Consider the following 20,762-nt stretch of genomic DNA (forward strand, 5'->3'; position numbering starts at 1 on the left):
CTCCTAAGCACGAAACAGCTAGGGGAAGATTTTAAGAGACAAAAGAGACCTCCTCAGGACCTGGAGAGCTTGCCATACTTCGGGATGATCATGAGGCAGAATGAAAGACATTGACAACGGAGATACAGGCGAGAATGTTGTGTGGGGTCCTTAAGGAACTGACTCGGGTTACCTGGAAAGCTTCCTGGAGGAGAGAGCCAATAGACATGAACCTCAAAGAATAGTTCCTCAGAGAAGAGAGAGAAGTTTATTTTCATGTGTCCACGATGATCTCCTGGAATGAACACTAAATAAAATAAATAGCCCTAGATGCTAGAGGTGTGGTGTTCAAGTTCCAGTTCTAACACTGAGCAGCCTAAAGAGCTTACCGGTATCGTTTCCTTCTCTGAAATGCCACTGCCTCATTGTAAAGTGGAGGTGTTAGATTAGACAAATTTTGTGTTTTATTACATAAACTCTCCAGCCAACATGGGGTCCAAACTCACAACCCCGAGATCAAGAGTCCCATGCTCTAAAGACCGAGCCAGCCTGGCGCCCCAGGTTAGATGAATTTTGAAAGTAGCCCCAACTGGCCTGCAGTTCAGCTATTCTCTAGTGTGTATCGCAAGTAGGCAGGGGGCAAAATCGGGTTCTCCTCAAGGGAGTGTATGGACTGTAGACCCCGAGATTGTCTCAGAAAGAGGGCCTGGGGGACTTCATGTCCTGTGTGCCCCTAAGGCTACGGCCTAAACAGCCCAGCTCTTATTGAAGGGGTCTCTCTTGGTCACAGCTTTCTGCCTGGCACCCAGCACTGTGTCTGGGACAAAAAAAAAAAAAAAAAAAAAATATGTTTATCCAACGAATTGGTGAATGATTGAGGGACTAGAGACTATGACCAGCTTTTTGGCTACACTGAAACCAGTCCTACCCCCCAGGTCATCAGATGCCTTAGGGCTTTTCTCCCTAAAACCCTGTGTTTGCTCTCAGGATTAAGAGGAAAGATGGCTGAGAGGGAACTGCACTTTCAGAGGTCCATGCGGGACGAGGTGGGGGGGTTGGCCTCTGGTTTCTGCTGCAATCAACAGAAAGTGGGTCACAGAACAGCTCTGCTGAGCAGACCCTGGAAGAAAAGCCTGGATTCCGTGCTAACTTACATTTATTGAGGGCCTACTGTGTACCAGTTGTTGTCACAAAGCCTTAATTCATTTAACTGTGGCCTCAAAGGGCTGCACAGGAGAAGGTGGGAGATTGGGGGCTGTAAACCCCAGCTGCCTGAGTAACGGCAGCCAAGTCACCACCCCTTACTAAGCTTTCGTTCTCAATCTCTGTAAAATGGAAACAATAGAATCACTTCGCCAGGTTATGGGAGTGAAATGAGCACGTGGAAGCGGAGCGCTTCATAAACGCTAGTTATTATTGTTCCTCTGGGCACAAGTCCGCTCGCCTCCCCGCAGGGCGCACACACAGACATGTTTACACTCCCACGTACACGCAGATGCAGAGACGTGTGCAGGCGCCAGTCGGGTCAGCCCGAGGAGCTCGCCGAGCCTCACACCCAGGGACACCGCGGAGCCCCGCCACGAAGCCGTCGGGTTCTCGGCTTCGCTCCTTTTCTCCCAGCTCTTTATGAATGAACTCCGGCCGCTGAGGAGTTTATTTTTTTATGAATGGGAGCCCGAGCCGTGAATGAAGCCGGGAGCCAGCCCCTACGTTCTGATTGGCCCCCGCGTCTGGGAAACTCCGCCCCCCACGGCTCGGCCGGGCGAGTCTCCGGATTGGCGGGCGTGCCCGGCCCTGGGGTTTCATTCACAAAAGTCAATGAAACAAAGGGAAAGGGGTTGGGGCGGGGGGGGGGGGGTAAGAGAGCAGAGGCTGAGGCGGAGGAAATGCACCAATCAACTGCTCCCCCGGGCTCACAACTGTCGGCGGCGCCCGGAAAACAAGCGGGTGCGCGGGGACCCGGGGCCGGGGCCGCCTCGCTCCGGCCTAGCCCCGCGGCCCTCGGTGCGGCCCCGGGGCAAGCTCGCGACCCCCGGCGGCTCCAGCTCCGACGCCCCGGCCTCAGGTGAGGCGCGGGAGGGAGAGGGAGGGAGAGCCTCTGTGACGCCTCGCCTCGCCTCCAACACACTCTACACTCTCTAACCGCCGCCTCCGCAGATCCTAGGGCGGAGGGCGGGGTGGGAGGCGCTGGGAGTCCGGGTTGGAGGGGGCGCGGGAGTTGTGGGCGTGCGAACGGTGCGCGCCTCGCCCGCTCCTCCGCGCACGAGCGCGCGCGCGCGCGCACACACACACACACACACACACACACACACACACGTCTTATGTAACCGAGCTTGGGCAGAGCAGGGCTGCAGAAAGCAGCCGAAACGGCGAGCCCGGCTCCCAGGAGCAGGTGGGACCTCCTTTGGCAGGAGGGGAGTGGTGGCGGCGCTCAGCTCAGCAGGCGGAAACCTTCCCATCGCCTGAGTGAGTCGGAGAAGTTTTGCTGTCGGACCCGGAGCCTCGGGACTGCCCCTCCCTGCTGCCCTTCTTACCCACCCCCACCAGGCTGCCTTCCCTGGACCGTGTGCGAACGCAGCCCCCCCCCCCCCACCAGGTCTCTGCCCCCGCGCGCGGCCCAGGCAGTGCGGCCGGAGGGAGCGGCCGGATGGAGCGGAGGATGAAAGGCGGATACTTGGACCAGCAAGTGCCCTACACCTTCTGCAGCGTGAGCGGCGCGCCGGCCTCCACGCTCGCCCCCGCCCTGAACCCCGCCCCACGGCCCCTTCCCCGCTGCCCCCACGGGATCCAGCACAGCCCCGCCCCTGTGTCACCCCGGGACCCCAGACCCGGCGGCCTCAGGGTGACTCGGGGGCATTCTTCCCCTTCCCCTCAGAAATCGCCCGGAAATGGGAGCTTGCGCGAAGCGCTGATGGTCCCGCAGGGGAAGCTCATGGACCCGGGCTCCCTGCCGCCCCCCGACTCCGAAGGTAAAGAGCCAGAGAGTCAAACCGTGACCCTCCTCACCTCCCACACCCCGAGGGCTGATCCTGGAGCCGCCTCCCTGTTCTCCAAAAGACTCCCCTCCAAGGGACTCTGGTCATTCTTGAGCCCCTAACACCAAGGCGGTGGGGGGGGGGTCACCACCCGGATCGTTAGGGCTCCCTCGGTCTTACCGTCGCCCCCACCTCACCTCCAATTCCATTATTCACTCCGCAGATCTCTTCCAGGATCTCAGTCACTTCCAAGAGACGTGGCTCGCTGAAGGTGAGTAGTTTTGTGACCTTTTCTATTATCGGGGTGGGGGATGCTCTCTACTCCTGGTATTCCAACCCCACTTCTCCTCTCTCCCAGCCTCAAGGAACTCTCCAAAGACACCCCCCCCCCCCAGTCCCCTTACTCCTAGCTCTCCCCAGCGCCCAGTGTGGACACTTATATTGATACTTATTTTCTCTGCCCTGAGCCAGGCTTGTGTAACTAGGCCTGGGGATGAATCAGACCATTGTGTGGGGTATTTGCTTATTTGAATGGAACTTGGCCCCAGGCCGGTTTTCCTGGTTGAAATTTTCATTTGCAAAGTTTGTTTGGCAGCAGCCTCCCGGCCGAGGTGTGTGTTGTGTTTGTGTGTTGGGGGGGGGGGTGCGGTGTAAGGGACTGGAGGACGAGGAGAAAGAGCAATTAATTTGTAACCTGTCTTCAGGAGTTGCCAAAACATTGATTTTTCACCCCTTTGGTTTCTCTTCTTCCCAACCCCCAGTGCTAAACAATTTCCTTCTGAGCCAAAAACACAACAGAAGTTTAAATAATTATTTTTTGCAGCACTTTGGCAGAGAGGGCCCAGGGCTTCTCCCCCCAATAGCCCTGATTGTAATTCTGATGGCAATCGATCCTCCCTCCCCCTTCTCTCCCGGAATACTTCTGCCCCAGGCAAATTCCCCCTACTTTGGCTAGGGTGTTTGGTGGTGGGTTAACTTCCAGCCGGCTGGTGTGGGGTCAGGAGCTGGGCCTCCTCTGGGTTGGGAGCTGTGTTCTCAGGGTCTTCTGGTTGGATCTCTCAGTGCGTTTTGGTGGGGCCTCAGGGTGTCGCTGGTAGTGGTAGGTAGAAGGCTTATGGTGTTTAGACAGTCTGAGAGGGAAGGGTTAATACCCCCATCTTAAGGTCCCTTTATTTTAACACTCAGAACACCAAGAAACCACACACTAGGAACCCCTTACTAAGGGCTTTTCTTTAGAATTTCCCCATCCCTTCACCCGGGTATCTTAGGTGATTTTTTTTTTAAGCTCATGCCCAGCTCCTCTGGAACCATCTTTAAACGCTTGAGGTAGAAGGGAAAGACCCCTGACTGGATCCTTGGAGTGAAACTGTCTGTCTTGACTACCGTGGTATCCCCAAAAATATGTGTATTAGCAAAACGGCTTTTTAGCATATAGCAAACACTCGAGACACTTTGTGGAATCCTGGAATCCGTGACCGAAGGGCTGTATGGGTGCTGGAGGGATCTGGGGTTCCTGGGGAGGGAACGATCACATCTTCCCCGACTCTGTAAGCCCTGTGTGCCCAGCTCTGAGTTATGGGCAGAACATATGCCCAGTCTGCCCATCCTCCTCTCAAGGTTCCGGAGCTGGGCTGGAGCTGAAGAACACAGGGGTGTCAGTTTCCACGGTCTCTCCAAGACTTCCTTTCCCAGTGCCCGATTTCTGTCTGGCTCGCCAGCCTTTTTGTCTGTCAGCGGAGGGTCCCTCTGCTCCCCTCAACGGGCAGCTCCCAGGGCTGTGTTATAGGGGGTAGGCTCAGAGGTTGGCATTTTGGCAGTAGCTGGTCCATTTGTGCCTGGGTCTGGAATGGGAAGGGGAGGAAAAAATTCTCTCTCAACCTTGGAAGCCCCACCCCTAGGCGGTGGGGTCTAGAGACAGTACCGGTGTCTATCCGCAAGTGTCAGCGTGAGGACGAGTGTGTGCTGGGAGTCCCTGTACATTTAAATCCAGTGGGTGGGGAGGTGGGGGTGGGGATCTCCTTGGTTCCCTCTCCTTCCTTCTGAGGGAGCAGCTCAGGTTCCCAGCTGGCGATGGATGGCCAGGCCTGAGAGGGGGATGCTGAGCCCACTCGCTCCTTCTCATTCTCTCTGCGGAGACAGATGCAGCTGCCGGGGCCCTGTCCCCCTGCACCATCCCAGCAGCACCCCAGCCTCCTCTCCTGCCTCTTCCCACCAGGTCAGTGACCCCAACAGCCCAGAGGGAGCTTTGGGGTGGTAGGGAGGGGACTAGCTTCTTTGGAAACTTGCCAGTGGTAGGGTAGGTACATCAGGAGGAATGGGGGCTGGAACCCAACCTCCCCACCGCAAGTTTGATTTTTTTTTTAAAGGCCCAATTTGGAGAGAAGCAGTGGCTCCTTGTAGTGTGGGTGGGGCTGTGAAGAATTGGGGGGATACCAGGTTAGGTCTGCAAGGATGGGGTTGTGGGTCAGTCTGATGTCTGGGCTTATTTATGGGTATAAGTGGGGCTCTGTAGAGACAGCTTAGACATCTTTGGATTTTAGGTTTTTCTAGATAGTGTTTGTGTCACGGTTGGGGGGCGTTGTCTGTTTCGGGTGCCTGGGGATCTGTTGAGTTGCTACAGAAAGAATCGGTCTGCTGTAGGGAGACCCGGGCTCAGGCAGGCTGGGCTCGGGATGTGTCTGGTTAGGGTCAAAAATGTGCTGCTTCTGATTGAAGGTTTCTTTCTGGGCTTGTTGGGAGCCCTTGGGAGCTCTCAGGGACAATGATTTGGGTGTAATTGGTAGCAAGGAACATTGAGTCTGGGCCACGTATGTCCTTTGTATGAGGCTGGGGTCTATAATGGAGAGTCTGGATTCACAGAACCTCTCGGTACGTTGCAGGGGTCCTTACGCCCTCCGATATCATGTGCAAAATTGTTAGGGGTGCACCATACACAAAGGAATGTGGATTTTTCTAGGAAGAGAAGGTCCATAGGTTTTTACTGGATTCTTAAAGGGGTGGGTCTGTGCTCCCCTTTTCAAAAGGTTTACTGCTCTCAAATATTCCTCTATGGTCTTCAGTCCCTTTGCCCTTTGGTTCCCCTCCTAACCATCACATTTGCAAGTCCAGAAAGAAAGCCAGTGTGTGAAGGTTGTGCATGGAGGATATGTTTTACCCATGTGCTGCCATGTAGTAAAAAGGAAGTAGAGTGTGTGTGAATCTGTGTGTATGCATGCCGGTGCCTCGGTGTGTCTGTGGGACGAGATGGGGTTAATCCCCTCCCCCAGTTTCTCCTAGCTACAATGCCTCCTTCTACATCTTTCTGTCTCCTCCCCTTCCAGAAGGCTCTTGTGGACAAATGTCCCTCCATAGATAGAGAACTGGTTCCTTCCAGTACAAGAGGCTGCTGGGGTGGGGCAGGGTTAGGGTGAGAGAGACAAGGCTAGTGGTGACACAATGGAGCAGAAACTCCAGAGAATATCTCCCCCACCTCCACTGGAACTCCTAAAGAGGCCCCTTCACCCTGGGATCGGACCCCAGGAAGGGGAGAAGGTGATGGGGTACAGATGGTGTAGGTAGATGGCCAACCTGGCGGGTGGGGGCTTAACTGCTTCGCTGCTTTAACCTCCCAGTTCTCTCGGAGCCCAGCTTGGGAGGCTCCCAAGCCCCTTCTCTTCTACTGACCACCCCCTGTTGGAGGGACTTTCCCTAAAATTCCTCTCTGGCACGATGCTGGCGTGGCACTTTTCTCATCTCCTCCTTCATCACATACCATGTCCCCAGGCAGATAAACTCCACCTTCACGCCCGGATGGAGTTGGGGGGCAGCCCCTGGCACACAAGCTTGGCAGCCAAAATTCATCCAAGTCCACAAATAAGTAGAGTGGCATGTTCTTAAGATGGAACATGGTAATTAGAAATTCTCCTGCTCTCCAGGAACTCGGGGCTCAGTGTCACTGTTCCTGTTTCTGTTCTTGTTGGCAGTCTCTGAGCCAGGCCCTATCCTGCCCCTTTGGTTTGAGAAGCCAGTATTCTGGGGAGGGGCCAAGCAGAGACTGGGATTCACATCACAGCCCGTTTTTGTCTTGACTGCCTTCTCCTGGCCCTGGGAAGAAGATGGCGCCTCTTATGGGGTACGGTCTGTGTGCCGGGGGTAGCCTCCCCTGGGACCACTGGAGGTGTGGGGGTTCTGGTCAGACCTTCAGGCCTGAGGTGGGAGGAAAGGCAAGATGACCCCTAGGGCTCTGTAGCCTATGACTGGCCTGTGACGCCAGCAGGAGATGCCCCCAGCCCATTACCTCAGTGGAAACCGGCAGTTAATGAAGCCCCAAAGGGGGCCTGGAATGCGTCAGCCTCCCCCATGTTCTCCACCTCCCCTGCCCTCGGGACCCTCCTTGTCTAGGTAGCAGGGATAGAAATGTTGTTCATCCTGCCAGCTTTAGGGGTATTGCCTGTGGCTGGACCAGAGGACACATCAGGGATGAGCTTGGCCCTTGTGCCCCTGAGAGTGTCCCCCACCCCTTATCTAGTGTTTCCCAAACCTGCCTATTCTGAAGGGCCATTGGGGATACTTGTTAAGAATACCTCGGCCTGGAGCCCAACCCATGCTTATGGACTGAGGCTCTGCAGGGGTGGAGACTGCGAAAGCCTGCGTTCTTTTTAAGTAACTTTGATGATCGAACTCATCACCCCGAGATCAAGAGTCACATATGCTGTACCTAGGGTCTGAGCCAGCCAGGCACCCCAGGAATGTGTATTTTTAACAGTATCTTGGGGATTCTGGATTTGGGTCCATTTAGGGATGGTTGCCTTTGTGCCTCAGCTGTGCTCCTGAACAGAAAACACGCTCCTGTTTTTGCCCGGGGACTTCGAGTCCTGCTCATTCATTCCATCGCTTTAGAATAGTTTTCTGATGGTTTTTCGTGAGTTCTTCTTTAGCTGCTGGTGGCTTCTGATTTCTTAAACCCCTCAGTCCCATCCCTCTGTCAAGAAGTCTACTCTCTCTAAATGAGTATTTTAAAGCTCTTGGCCCTTCTGATAGTCAAAGCAAGTTGAGGAAGAGTTCCTGCTAAGCGACAGCCCGATGTATCTCTTGTGAGATGTAATTTCTCTGGAGGGAGGACCTGCCCCCACAATTACCATGGTGGGGGGTGTGCAGGGACAGGGAAGCCCCCAGGGAGAGGGAAGAGCTGGTTGGTTAGGATCCCTTCCACTCCTGCTCCCAGGTCTGCAGAGAGGACACCCACCAGCCTGAGGACGGGGTCATTGTGGTCATTGTATGTTTATTCATGTAGCCAACAAATACAAAGCAGCCATTCTTAGCCAGACCCTGTTTTCCCAGTGCTGGGAAGATAAAGCCCCTGCCCTCAGGGAGCTTAATTTTCATGCAGAGAAGGTAGACAAGAAACACATAAATGTAAGTAAGTGAAGAAGATGCATAGGTAGCAGTATATGCTCGGGCAAAAATAAACAAGATGTGTAAATAAGGGCACCTGGATGGCTCGGTCATTAAACCTCTGCCTTCGGCTCAGATCCTGATACCAGGGTCCTGGGACACCTGCTTCTCCCTCTCCTACTCCCCCTGCTTGTATTCCTTCTCTTGCTGTCTCTCTGTCAAATAAATAAGTAAAATCATTTTTAAAAAAAAAGAAGAAGATGCATAAATGAGTTAGCAAGAGGCATCCAGGTAGCGGTGTGGTACATGCTAGGGCAAAGATAGCAGCCGAGAGGGACCGCTTTGGTGTGGGTGGTCAGAGTTGTCTGAGGAAGTGACAAAGTGAACTAAGACTTCAGTGGCCAAAAAAAAAAAAAAAAACAACAACAACAACAACAACAACTCAGGCAGACAAAGGTCTGGGGAGGAGGAATCAAGAGCTCTGGAGAGGCAAGTAGGAGATGTGACCTGGTCAGACAATGTGGGGGCCTCAGGGGCTGACCAAGAGGAGGAGGTTGGGGTTCGAGGTTTAAGCAAGGAGAGAAGGGAGTGGACTCCTTGCAGAAAGCTGTGTGGAGAACCACCTGCTGTAGGAGGTGAGCAGGGAAGGAAGGAGTTCCAACAGAGGCTCCGGCTGAAATCCCAGGAAGAAACTGGAGCCTCTGCTGATGGGGAAGCCGTAGAGGCTGGGGTGTGTTTGGGTAGAGCTAGGCATGGAGCTATTCCCCAGCCTGTGTCCTGCGTCCTTCATCCTTACCGGCCTTTCTCAACTCTGGTTGTTTTAGCCATCAGTTTCTCCATCATTGTCCACTCTAAGAGTGTTCTCTTTGTCTTCCACCCCTCACCTTCAAGCCACTCTCTTCCTGGACTCTCAGGAAGTCCTTCTTGGTGTCTACCCTTCCCCTTCCTACTTTGATCTATTCTGGAGAGAGGGGCCAAAGATTCTGAGGTCAGGAGTGGTACTTAGTTGTATGCCCACCTGAAGGAGTTGGAGAAGCAGGGTAAGAACTAGAAATCAAAGTCTGAAGGTCCTATGGCTGCCTCACCCCCAAACCCAGCTCTGCCCACGCTGGTACCCTGGGAATGTTTCTCAGACCTTGCCCTTTCTCCTAGCTAAACGTTGAAGACATGAGGCATGGTGACCTGCCCATGTCCCCAGCCACTTTCCTCTCCCACTGTCCTCCTATTCACCTCTCCTGATCCACCCCCTTTTCTCCATCCCATCTTCTTTCCCAAGTTCTCCACTTCCAGAGTTCACCCAGGAGGTTGTATAAAACACCGATTCCTGGGCCCAGCCCGATTCAGAATCTCCAGCAGGTTATTCTAGGTTTCATAGGATGTCAGTGTAATGCCTACGCATCCCAGATGTGACTCTGCTGAGAGCTGAAAGCGGGAGCTTTGTGAACTCCGCAGGGCAGGGCTGCCTTCACTTCCAAAAAATGGAGGGAATAAAGACAAAGCATCTAGGAAAAGACTCTGGAATCTGCTCAGACAGGTTCTGGGAACTTAAAGCGTTGCCTCCAGGGTCTTAGTGGAGTCCAGACATGGAGGGCTCTAGGACCTGGGGTGGGGCTGCTTTCAGTCCTAGGAAGGCTGTTTTCCCCTTCGGGCCAGTGCTAATCTGCAGGGCTGCCTTAATGGTGTCTGGGGGGGGGGGGGGGCTGCCGTGGGGGAGGGGCCCACCCAGACTCATCTCTGACCTCTCTCTGCAGCCCAGGTACCCGACAGTGATGAGCAGTTTGTTCCTGATTTCCATTCAGAAAACTGTGAGTGGAGGGCCCTGGATTGAGGGACTAGGGAGTTGGGGAGGGCAGGAAATGAGTCACAGGGATAGAGAATCACAAAAGATCAACTTGTTCTCTCCTAAAGAAAAGGGGGAAGAACAGGGCTCCCCATTCTTGGATTTGGATGCTAAGACCAAGGCAGTAACTGGGAACTGGAGACCTTGGTTCAAATCAGGGTTTGCACCATCCTTGCTGTGTGCCCTGCGCGTGGACATTTCCTCCCCTTGCCCCCCCCCCATTTCCTGAAATGAGGGGTTTGGACCAGTTGAGCAGGGCCCAGTTCTACCCTTTTAAGTTACTTTTGTGCAACTTGGGGGTGCGGGAGCAATCTTGCCCCGCAGGAGACGTGTGGCAACATCTGTAGACATTTTTGGTGGTTGCGACTGAGGGTGGGGTGCTACAGGCTTTTAGGGGGTAGAGACGAGAGATGCTGCAAACACCCTATAATGCTCAGGACAGCCCCCCCACAAGAAAAATTATCTGTCCCAAAGGTTCTCAGTGCACTGTTGAGAAACCCCGCTTTAATGTCACATACCCCGTTCTCAAGCGTCTTCGTCATTGAAATGAACTAGGACACAAATAATGGGAAACAGACCATAACCGAACAGTCCATCACTGGCGTTGGACTCAGCGCAGTAGGACAGGACCTCACGCTTGCTCGGAACCAGCTCCGCCCCTCAGTCCGGTGGCTGGAGTTTTCGGACCCAGCAAGGGGCCACAGGAAAGACCAATGTTCTTCACTGATAATTAGGAGCATGTGCTTAATGGTAGTCAGCTGACATGCAAGCAGGCGCATATCCAACCTGCGCCAGAGAAAGATCCTTTATAGCACCAAAGAAGAAAACATGTCTCTCCCTTGGAATTTTCCAGGGCATGCAGGAAAACCACAGGCCCTAGGTTGGAGGTGCTCACGCCTCCAAAGGCGTTTTTGGGGGTTTGGGGTTGCATTAAGTGTTGAATTTTAGACGGTCTCTTCGGTTAGGATTGGACATTAGCCCGACGTATAAAACCAGACATAGTGTAAATAGCCAAACTGCCCTTAAAAGTGTCTGACCGAGAGTCTCTGAAAATGGAGCCCCAGGGAATCACCTGGCTGGTCCGCAAAGAGCAGAAGGTGTCAAAAAGCAAAAGGGGTCAGGAGCTCCCCTTGCCTCCTCTGTGACCCACTCTGGCCTCGCTCTGCCTGCTCCCCCTCCCGCAGTAGCTTTCCACAGCCCCACCACCAGGATCAAGAAGGAGCCCCAGAGTCCCCGCACAGAGCCAGCCCTGTCCTGCGGCAGGAAGCTGCCACTCCCCTACCACCATGGCGAGCAGTGCCTTTATTCCAGGTGAGCCCCAGACCGCCCAGGGAAGGGGGGAGGGGAGAGGAGGGAGCAGTTGGGCAACAGTGGGATGCAAGTTACACAAGACAACAAAAGGTTTTCTGAGCCCCTGTAAGGGAGCCGCACAGGCTCAGGATTTCCTCTGAGTGGTTGGGAGGGCGACGGCAGGGCATCTTTCCACTGGACGGCAAAGCCTTTCCACTGGAGGAAGCCATCGGCTCGCCCAGCCCACTTGCTCTGGCTACCGAGAGGCATCCTCAAGATTACACCCATTTTCAGGATTTAGGAGAAGGGAGAAAAAGAGTTCACTCAGGCCATTTCTTTCCCAGTACCCTCTGCTCCTCCTCCTCTGGGGATAAAGTGTTCAAAGATGCTCGCCCAGCTTCTCTGCTCCCCTCACCCCTGTCTCCCCCTCAACTCCAGTGCCTATGACCCCCCTAGACAAATCCCCATCAAGTCCCCTGCCCCCGGTGCGCCCGGACAGTCGCCCCTGCAGCCCTTCCCCCGGGGAGAACCACGGAATTTCCTGAGATCCTCCGGCGCCTCCCAGCCCCACCCTGGCCACGGGTACCTCGGGGAGCAGAGGTAAGGAGACGAGGAGACCCACAGATCTGTGGGCCGGTTCTTCCTCGGTCCCTGAGTGTTCTCCAGCGGCCCCGAAGAGCCTGGCGTGGGGCGGGGGGGAGTTGGGGGGACACAGCTTAAATTAATCTTCTCTTCCTTCTCCTTCCAACCACATCCAGCTCTGTCTTCCAGCAGCCCTTGGATATTTGCCACTCCTTCACCTCCTCCCAGGGAGGGGGCCGGGAACCCCTCCCAGCCCCCTACCCACACCAGCTGTCGGAGCCCTGCCCACCCTATCCCCCCCAGAGCTTCAAGCAGGAATACCTCGACCCCCTGTACGAACAGGCGGGCCAGCCCTCGGCGGGCCAGGGTGGAGTCAATGGGCACAGGTACCCAGGGGCGGGGGTGGTGATCAAACAGGAGCAGACGGACTTCGCCTATGACTCAGGTAAGAGATGCTCCTGGGGAAGGGGGCTGGAGGAGTTTTGCTGGGATTGCTGGGGAGGATGGCATTGGTTCCATTAAACCCAGGAGGTCTCCCTACAAGTTTTTTACCTTCCCACCCAGATACCTCTTCCTACATCCAGCCCACCCAGACGCTCCCTTTTTGTCATAGATTCCGAAGAATTGTCATTTTTCAGTCAGCAAACTTCTACTCAGAGGAAAGATAAGGGTGTGCAGCTCCTTGCCTTCGGGTGGCTTGTGGTTTATAGGAAAGTTGAGGCATCGCGTCTCTTTTCTCTCGGCAAGTGGTTACGGGGGTTACCTGCTAAGACCCAAGTGATGGGCAGGACCATGAGTTGTGTGGAGCTGTAGGACACAAAGATGAATAGGATGGGTCACTGGGCCCAGTCTCCACAGAAGCTCACACATATTAATGAATTTGAGGGCGCCTGAGTGGCTCAGTTGGTTAAGCATCTGCCTTCAGCTCAGGTCATGATCCCAGAGTCCTGGCATCGAGCCCCGCATCTGGCTCCCCTGCTTGTGTTCTCTCTCTCTCTGACAAACAAATAAAATCTTAATATATGTGTAAATGGATTTGAATGAAGAGAAACACGAACTTGAAAGGAGCCAGGCTCCTAGTTCCCAGCGGGAACACCGAATTACTGAGTGGTTTCCACGCTCTGTCCCAGCCTCCAGGCTGGTGGAGCTGGGTACGAAGTAGGGCTGCTTCAAAATCTAGTTCCACCTGGCCGTTGACAAGAGTGAGGGGCACTCAGCCAGATTCTTGGCCAGCAAGAATGTAAAGCCTCTGTTGCCGAGGGAGGGCCATTCGCATTTAGGAGAGACCCGGAAAACCTTGGCTTCTGTTACATTGTCACCATCCCCAAATTTGAGTTTATCTGCAAGCTTGTGTGAGAAAAGAAACACTGAGATTAGAGTAGGCTCGGGGCAGGCTAGAGCTTTCGGATTTCCCATTTCCTAATGTGCCATCTTTTAGGGGCAGGGGGGATGAACCACAAACCCCCAGGCTGCCCAAGTGAGAACCACAAGGGTGTGCCTGTCCTCCAACTTGGGGCGGACGCTGAGCCGCGCCTGGCCATGAGGTGGAGGAAGGAGGGAAACGCTCTTGCTGCTGACCTTCAAAGGATGTAGACCGGAGAAGATCTTGTTTCATGCCCTTGAACTCCTGCCCCTCCCCCTTCGGCTTCCTCTCAATGGAGTCAGGAATTCCATTCACAAAATGGAGGCATGAATGAGTCCACCCTCCCGCCTCCTCCCGGAGGTGTCGGGTTTCACCATCTCATTCATAGGTGGGAGTGGAAGGGGTAGGGCGAGAAGGGGCTGGAACTTGAACGCGTGGCTTCACACAGCCCGCCTCCTCCAGGTGGAGTAGGGGCTATTTCAATCCTAAGGAATGGAAGGGAAAGGGAGCAAATGGGCTTTGCTGTCAGACCTGAAAAAACATGGCCCAGTGCCCACCGCCTCTTCCCCAGACACAGATACGTTCTGGTGTGCTCTCGCTCTCCCTCCCACCTCTCTCCCTACGGGTCTTCCCCCAGCCCCCATCCTCCTCCGTTTCCTCCCTTTCTACACACACACACTCACTCACTGTCACACTTTTTTTCTCTCTCCCCCTCTCCTTCTCGGGGCTAGGAACCTGACCTGCTGACCGGAGGTTAGCCCATTCCAAAGGAGTCTTAGGCATGGACACTGAACCCTTTCCCCGGAGGTTCATCCCTCCCCTCCCTCCTCCCCCTGAACTCACAGGAAACAGCTGTTGCCTGGAATCCTGGGCCTTGTGCAACAGCTTTGCCGGGCCCAGCTGCTGCCGCCCATGCCCTCTGGCCCAGACTTCAAGCTGAGAGGTTCAAGCCTTGCGCTCCCTCTGGGTGAACTTGCCTTGGGATTTGGTGGTTGGCAGGCAGCCGGGGAAAGAACCGGAATGCAGGCTGGCAGGAAGAAGTTCTTGAATGTGGTCAGGATTGCCACCCCCTCCCCCTGCAGCCACCTGTAACATCACCCTTCTTTTCCTCCCCTCCCAGATGTCCCAGGGTGTGCGTCCATGTACCTTCACACTGAGGGTTTTTCTGGGCACTCTCCAGGTGATGGGACCATGGGTAAGGCAGCCCCCTCCTCTCTCCCAAGCTCCCCACATTGGAGGGGGGAGTCCTGCTGTCCGGGAGGGTCCTCTGGCCAGGAGTCCCTCCGGGAGCTGGGGGCTTAGCGGTGAATCCCCTCTAGATCTGAATGACCCCCAATTCCTCCCCAAGGTTATGGCTATGAGAAACCTCTGCGACCATTCCCAGATGATGTCTGCGTTGTCCCTGAGAAATTTGAAGGTCAGAGTAGTGACTGTTTGTGAGAGGGTCAGGGTCTTCGCTGTGCCCTCTGTGTCCCCACCTCTCTCTACCCCCCCAACCCAGGAACCCCATTACCCCTGGGGCGAGGAGAAGGGGTTGCTTGGGGGACCAGAAGGCACAAACCTGACGGGTCCTGCTTCTGGTGTCCCCAGGAGACATCAAGCAGGAAGGGGTGGGCGTGTTCCGAGAGGGACCGCCCTACCAGCGCCGGGGGGCCTTGCAGCTGTGGCAGTTCCTGGTGGCCCTGCTGGACGACCCGACGAACGCCCACTTCATTGCCTGGACCGGCCGGGGGATGGAATTCAAACTCATAGAGCCTGAGGAGGTGGGCCTGTCAGAGTCCGTGCCTCTCCTCCCTGTGTCTTTGGGGCCTGGAGATACTGGGACGTGGGAACATAGCAGATGCCTCCCCCATCAGTTAGTTTACCTGAGCTAAATTCTCGTCAGACCTGGGTCTGCAGGCTGCTGCATAGCCTATAGGACCAGCTTACCATTTTGTACGGAGAATCTCAGGTGCTCTTTCTGACCTGCCCTCCCACCATTTTTTGTGTGCTGAGTTAGCACCCCCATTCCAGAACTCTGTCCTTTGTTCAGGTTGCCAGGCTCTGGGGCATCCAGAAGAACCGGCCGGCCATGAATTACGACAAATTGAGCCGCTCGCTCCGCTACTACTACGAGAAAGGCATCATGCAGAAGGTGGGGGGCCAAGGGCCCAGGAATGGGAGGGGGCGGGGCAGCAGCTGCGGGAAGATGGTGGGGACAGGGGAGCACTTCTCAACAGGTGTATGGGAGCAGATAATGAACCAGAGGGAAGGAGAAATTGCAGACAAGTTTTCCCTCTCCCAGAAAAGTGCCACATAGAAACTGAAAAAGCCTGAAGTTTGGAGAACAGAAAGTGTGTGGGGAGCTGGCCTCCGGAAGGGACCAGCACGGGAGAGAAACATGTTGGGCTGTGTCCCTAACCCTCCTGGAGGGAGCGCTAGGTCCACCCAGCCCCTCTCTTCCCCCAGGTGGCTGGCGAGCGCTACGTGTACAAGTTTGTGTGCGAGCCTGAGGCCCTCTTCTCTCTGGCCTTCCCGGACAATCAGCGTCCAGCCCTCAAGGCCGAGTTTGACCGGCCGGTCAGTGAGGAGGACACAGTCCCTTTGTCCCACTTGGATGAGAGCCCTGCCTACCTCCCAGAGCTAGCTGGCCCTACCCAGCCCTTTGGCCCCAAGGGTGGCTACTCTTACTAGCCCTGCCGCCGGTGGGTGCTGCCCTCTGTACATATAGATGAATATGGTGTTGGGGAAACCCTCACTCTGAAACCCACAGATGTCTTTGGAGCAGATCCCCACTGGTCCTTTGGTCTCCCCTGCCCAGACTCTGAGCTGCTCACCAGAGTTGATGGGAAGGAAAAATGGAGAACACTGCAAGTGTCAAGGTGGGCTCTAGAAGCTCCTCCGGGAGTATCACCTTCAGCCTCTTTCCAGGTCCTGCTTAGAGGCCCAAGCCACACCCCTCTCCCCCCACACAGGGAACAAAAGTTTGGTCTGTCCTGGGGACAGAGAAGGAGCGTTCCCACTTTGTCCTGGTAGAGAGGGGTGCATTGAGCTCCCCAGATCTCCCCCTGTGGGCAGAAGAGGCAGACAGAATCCTAGATCCTGCATCCCACTCCAAGCTGTGGCCCTGGAGGGTCCTGCTTGTCCATTCTTGGTGCTGTGTTCCCAGAGGCAGGGGGAGGGTGGAGTAAGGAACCTGGGGTGGGGGAGGGGCTGCAGAGTGGAGGCAGGGAGGGCTGGGTTCCTGCTCCTAGGGCCCTTTGCCTCTTTGCCTTTTCCTAGGCCCAGGCCTGGGATTCCACCTCCACCTCCAACCTCCATCACATCTGCCAGACCCCAATAAAGGCCCCTGCTTCTCCTGTTAGTTGTCCCATGTCTTCTTTGCTGCCGTGGGAGGACCTGGGGTTGGAAAGAGCCTTGGCCTTGGGACAGATGACCAGAGTCTGGGGCCTGGCCTTGATGCTTAGCTTCCCAGATGGATTTGGAAAAAGACAGTTGATCTCTGACTTTTCCTCGGAAAAATGGACTCAGTGATACCTGTTCTTTCCCCTGTTCTATCCCCACTCCAGGATTATTGTGTCAGAATCCGGAAATAATGTTTGATGGATACTTTATAATCTGGCCTGGTGCCCCCAGGCCACTGGCTGTTCCAGCCAGGCAGGAGCCAGACAGGGCTAGCTTGGAGGCCCTCCTGGGGCTTCCTCAGGCAGAGTTTGGCCTGTGGTTTCCATGATGCTCTTCCCATGACCACACTGTCTGTGTCTATACCCCAGCTGTGTGTCCACCCTCCTGCTGTGGCTCCAGGTTTGTTTTTGCTAAAGCTGGGGACAAGAGTTTATATGGAGAGGATCTGAAGAAAGGGGAGAGAAAAAAGGCCCCCGGGGCAAGAGGATGCAGGAAGAGCTCTGTGTTCTTGTCAGTGAAGGTGAAGGACACTGGGTCTTCTGGGTCTTCAGGGAGAGGGGAATAGAAAACACCGGCTCCTTCCCCAGATTTAGGGGAGACCAGAATGCTGGGGCTGTTCTCCATGCGTAGATGGGAAAGGCAAAGCTGAGAAAGTGGTAACACCTAGGGAGGGAGGAGACCTGACAAGGGGTAGCAGTGCAGGTGTGAGGGGCAGAATGGAAGGTTCTAGATTCAGGCTCTGGTGAAAATGCACTCTCCAGTTAAACCAGAATTGCTGCCTTCGGAGCCTGCAAAGGCTCAGCCCTTATTAAGGCTGGAGCAGCTTGGGTCCCCAGCCCAAGCCCTCAAAGGAACAGATGCCTGTCAACCACTACCCACAAATGAAAAGCAACGTTATTGTTTTCCTAGAAACTGAAAACATCAACTTAACTTTATAATTGAGAGCAAGGAATAGGACATTTTAAAATATAATTTTTTTAAAATATACATGTTTTCTTAAAAATACATAATTTAACTCCACATTAAAGCCAGACCATCTGGGTGGGAAGCTGTAGACGTCGGCGGAAACCCTGAGGTCCTGAGTGCGTAAAGGAGACACCAAGATTTGGGTGAGGAGTGATATCCACCCCCAGGAGACCTGTGACCTCTACCCTCTGGGATTGTTTATTAACACGCCACTCCTCACAGCTCTTTGTTCAAATCCCTCAACTTGGAGGGCCACTACTCAGAGGAGGCAGGCAAGCTCTGGACTAGATGAAGGTGAACCCTGGACCGAGGAGTTGAGTTTACATGAGCAGCACTGGGATCATCCCCCACATACACAAGCACACACTCGGCACATGCACAGGGACAGGGAACCCCTGAGTCAGGCTCCTGCAGGGGTGGAGTGAATGGCCTAGAAGATTCCAGCTCCCTGTAGGAGACCCACAACCTCTCCTGGCCTGTCACTCAATCTTGGGGAAATATTGTTTCAAAGAAGAGAAACAAGGGCCCCATTGTATGGGAGCAGCCGTCAAGTCCTCCTTCCCAATCTGGCCCCTTTCTCCCTCCGAGCAGGCCCAACAATGCTGCTTCCATGTTGTTTTCTGACGGACAGTCTGAAGGTCAGACCCCTAGCCATACCGACAGAGCAGAGAAATAACCGTAGCTCTCGGAGTAGATGTTCAAGGAACACCCACAGAGCTAGGGTCCTTTTTGCTCACCTAACCCACAGAAGATGACTAGCCCTGCTGTCTCTCACCTTGGCCTTTTAAACATGTCCTTCTCAACCTCAGCTTAAAAATCCCAAACCTCCCCACACGCTCCCCAAGGCTTTAAAGATCTCCTAGGTGCCAATGCCTCCGGGGCTGGTCACTCAGTGGGAACTAGGGAGCTGGATGCCCAGCCCCTGCTTCACGTGTGGCTTCCTCTGCAGGACCCTCCCTGTCCCTCCCCACGAGGCCTTAAAGGTAAACACACAAACCTATTCCACCCCCCACCCCACCCCTGCCCCGCCCATAATGACTGGCCCCGGGCTTCCTGAGGAGCATTCAGAAGCGCTCAAGGACGGGGCAGGGGCCTCCGCCAGCAGACGCCCTGGCCTGTATTCCTCTCTGCTGGATCCTCTCTGAACTGTCTTCAGGGTGGTCAGTTTGCTGCCCAAAGCCTACATTCTTTCACATCCTAGAATGTCTCGGCACCTGGTATACAACTCAGCAGTTCTAGTAGTCACATCACTAAAGAACTTACTAGAATAGGGATGGGAGAGGCAGCGCAGGCCCCCAGGGGCTTCTCTACCAGCTCCACACCTAGACCCGCTTTCTAGAAGCCCCACCACCCGGCCTGGCAGCATCTGTCTGATGTTCTTCCCAGTTGAGAGCTTCCTCAGGCACTATGAGGGGGACACTGGGAGGTGGCCATTCCCCAACTAAATACTACGAGAAACCCACTCAGCGACAGCGGCACAAACTGGCTCTGAGAGTTCTGTGGGTTTTGTTTGTGGTGGGGGACGAGAGGCTCTGACCAGAAAAACCCTTTGTTAAAGCCCATCGAGGACCCCAGGGGAAAAAAATTAAAACAAAATCAAATCAAATCTGTGACGTGGCCTGCATGTTTCAGAAGGAGAAGGGACATGTTCCGTACCCAGCGCGCTGCGGCTGTGGCCACCCGGGCCCCCAGACTGGGGCAGGGGATGTGGTTCATCCTGGGGCCCGGCAGCGGGGCCAGGCTCGCTCGGGTGTCGACTGCAGGCCTGGGCGATGCGTCACCCTAGCCCAAAGAGGCCCAGAGCTCTGGTTACAGGGGACTCTCCACCATGGACACCAAAGTCACCCATCTCCCCACCCTGAGCCCGGGCCAATATCCTAAGCTTCCAGCCAGAAGAAACACCCACAGAAAACCGTTTGTTTTCTTAAGAAAATAAATATTTCTAGGAGGTTAAGCCAAAGTACAAGGGCTGGGCAGGGGCAGGAAATGGAGGCAACACGGACAGTGAGCTTCGTGGCTCCCTCCTCCGGAGTCCCAGCTAGGGCATCAGGCCCTCACTGAGTCTGGAGGTCAGGTGCTCGAGACTCCCTTTCCCATCCCGGAGTGACAGGAGTTGCCCACTTCGTGGAGATGATGCCCTATGCTCCCATGCCAGCTGTGAGCCCCCGCTGGCCACAGTGCCGCAAGGTGGCAGGGGCTGGAGGCTCTGATCAAACCAGGCGGAAATCCCTGTTCCTTTTTTACCACCAGGGAAGAAGTAAGAGTCAAGTTTAGAAAAGGCCCAGGGAAGACATTCGGTCACCAGACGGCTGTATCCTCAGGACTAGCCTTTCCTCTGTAACATGAGTCCAAGCCCTGGGCCAGGCAGATGAACCAGTCTCGCCTCTCAGCGCCGGCGGAAGGCCCGGGATATTCTCCACGCGTTGGGCTCCTCATAGCGGTTGTACAAGGGCTCAAGACGCTGCTGCTTCTTCTGCTTGCTCAGCTTGGTTGGGTCGGAGACCTTGAAGAAGGCTGGAGCAAACTCCACAAGCCACCTGGGGTCGATAGTGGTGACCTCACGCATGTACTCCTTTGTGGTCAGCACCAGCTCGTGGTACACCACCCTGAGTGGGCATAGAGAGAAGGCTGCAGACTCCCACGCAGGCCCCGCTCCACAGTCCCCGTGGGCCCCGGCGGGCCTCAGCTGAGCTTACTTTTACCCCCTTACCTCCCCTGAGGGGCCCCTTGGGAGGATGACAGCCACGCTCCAATACCGAGGAGCTGCACGCGTCTCACTGTAAGAAAGCTGTTGGGAGGTGTTCTAGTCCCGGCTCTAACTAGGTAAGTGACCTGAAGCCAAGCACACCCCTTCTCTGGACCTGGGTTTCCTGCTCTGTGGGGTGGCAGCGTGGTTTTTCTGGTTGTCTCCACAGAATTCTGGGGCCCTGAGGCAGCGTCCCGGGGACTGCTGCAGGGCCAGGGAAGGCCGAGCAGCAAGGCTCTGCGTCTCTAACCCCTCCTAACACGA

General features: G+C 55.1%; 2 protein-coding genes across 9 annotated transcripts in view; one reads left to right on the forward strand and one right to left on the reverse strand.

Moving 5' to 3' along the window:
- The first annotated feature begins 1,838 nt into the window (after window positions 1-1,838).
- ETV4 (ETS variant transcription factor 4) lies at window positions 1,839-16,761 on the forward strand. 8 transcript variants are annotated; one of them, XM_047708670.1, is made up of 15 exons: window positions 1,839-2,044; window positions 2,576-2,686; window positions 2,855-2,948; window positions 3,178-3,225; window positions 10,079-10,132; window positions 11,352-11,478; window positions 11,896-12,057; window positions 12,216-12,484; window positions 14,523-14,582; window positions 14,751-14,819; window positions 14,993-15,165; window positions 15,435-15,536; window positions 15,851-15,961; window positions 16,155-16,263; window positions 16,357-16,745. In XM_047708670.1, the coding sequence occupies exons 2-15, from the start codon at window positions 2,627-2,629 to the stop codon at window positions 16,722-16,724; spliced, it is 1,806 nt and encodes a 601-aa protein (XP_047564626.1). In that variant the 5' UTR covers window positions 1,839-2,044; window positions 2,576-2,626; the 3' UTR covers window positions 16,725-16,745. The 8 variants fall into 8 exon arrangements, with proteins under 8 accessions (XP_047564626.1, XP_047564627.1, XP_047564628.1 ...); XM_047708671.1 differs by having other exon boundaries at window positions 1,840-2,044; window positions 11,914-12,057; window positions 14,523-14,597; XM_047708675.1 differs by having other exon boundaries at window positions 1,841-2,044; window positions 14,523-14,597; window positions 16,664-16,761.
- A 2,906-nt stretch (window positions 16,762-19,667) lies between these two features.
- The window catches only part of DHX8 (DEAH-box helicase 8), a 30,878-nt gene continuing 29,783 nt past the window's right edge, over window positions 19,668-20,762 (reverse strand). The window contains exon 23 of the mRNA XM_047707819.1: window positions 19,668-20,358. Within this exon, the coding sequence (XP_047563775.1) occupies window positions 20,139-20,358 (220 nt within the window). The 3' untranslated portion in view covers window positions 19,668-20,138. The remainder of the gene's footprint in view (window positions 20,359-20,762) is intronic.

Source organism: Lutra lutra, chromosome 16 (assembly GCF_902655055.1).
Source record: "Lutra lutra chromosome 16, mLutLut1.2, whole genome shotgun sequence".
In the NCBI taxonomy this organism is placed as follows: domain Eukaryota; kingdom Metazoa; phylum Chordata; class Mammalia; order Carnivora; family Mustelidae; genus Lutra; species Lutra lutra.

Coding starts and splice junctions, on each gene's coding strand:
- ETV4 (XM_047708669.1), top strand. CDS start 2,627: ATGGAGCGGAGGATGAAAGGCGGATACTTGGACCAGCAAGTGCCCTAC. Junction 3,226..10,078: donor AGAGACGTGGCTCGCTGAAG/GTGAGTAGTTTT, acceptor CTCTCTCTGCAG/CCCAGGTACCCGACAGTGAT. Junction 15,537..15,850: donor AGAAAGGCATCATGCAGAAG/GTGGGGGGCCAA, acceptor CTCTTCCCCCAG/GTGGCTGGCGAGCGCTACGT.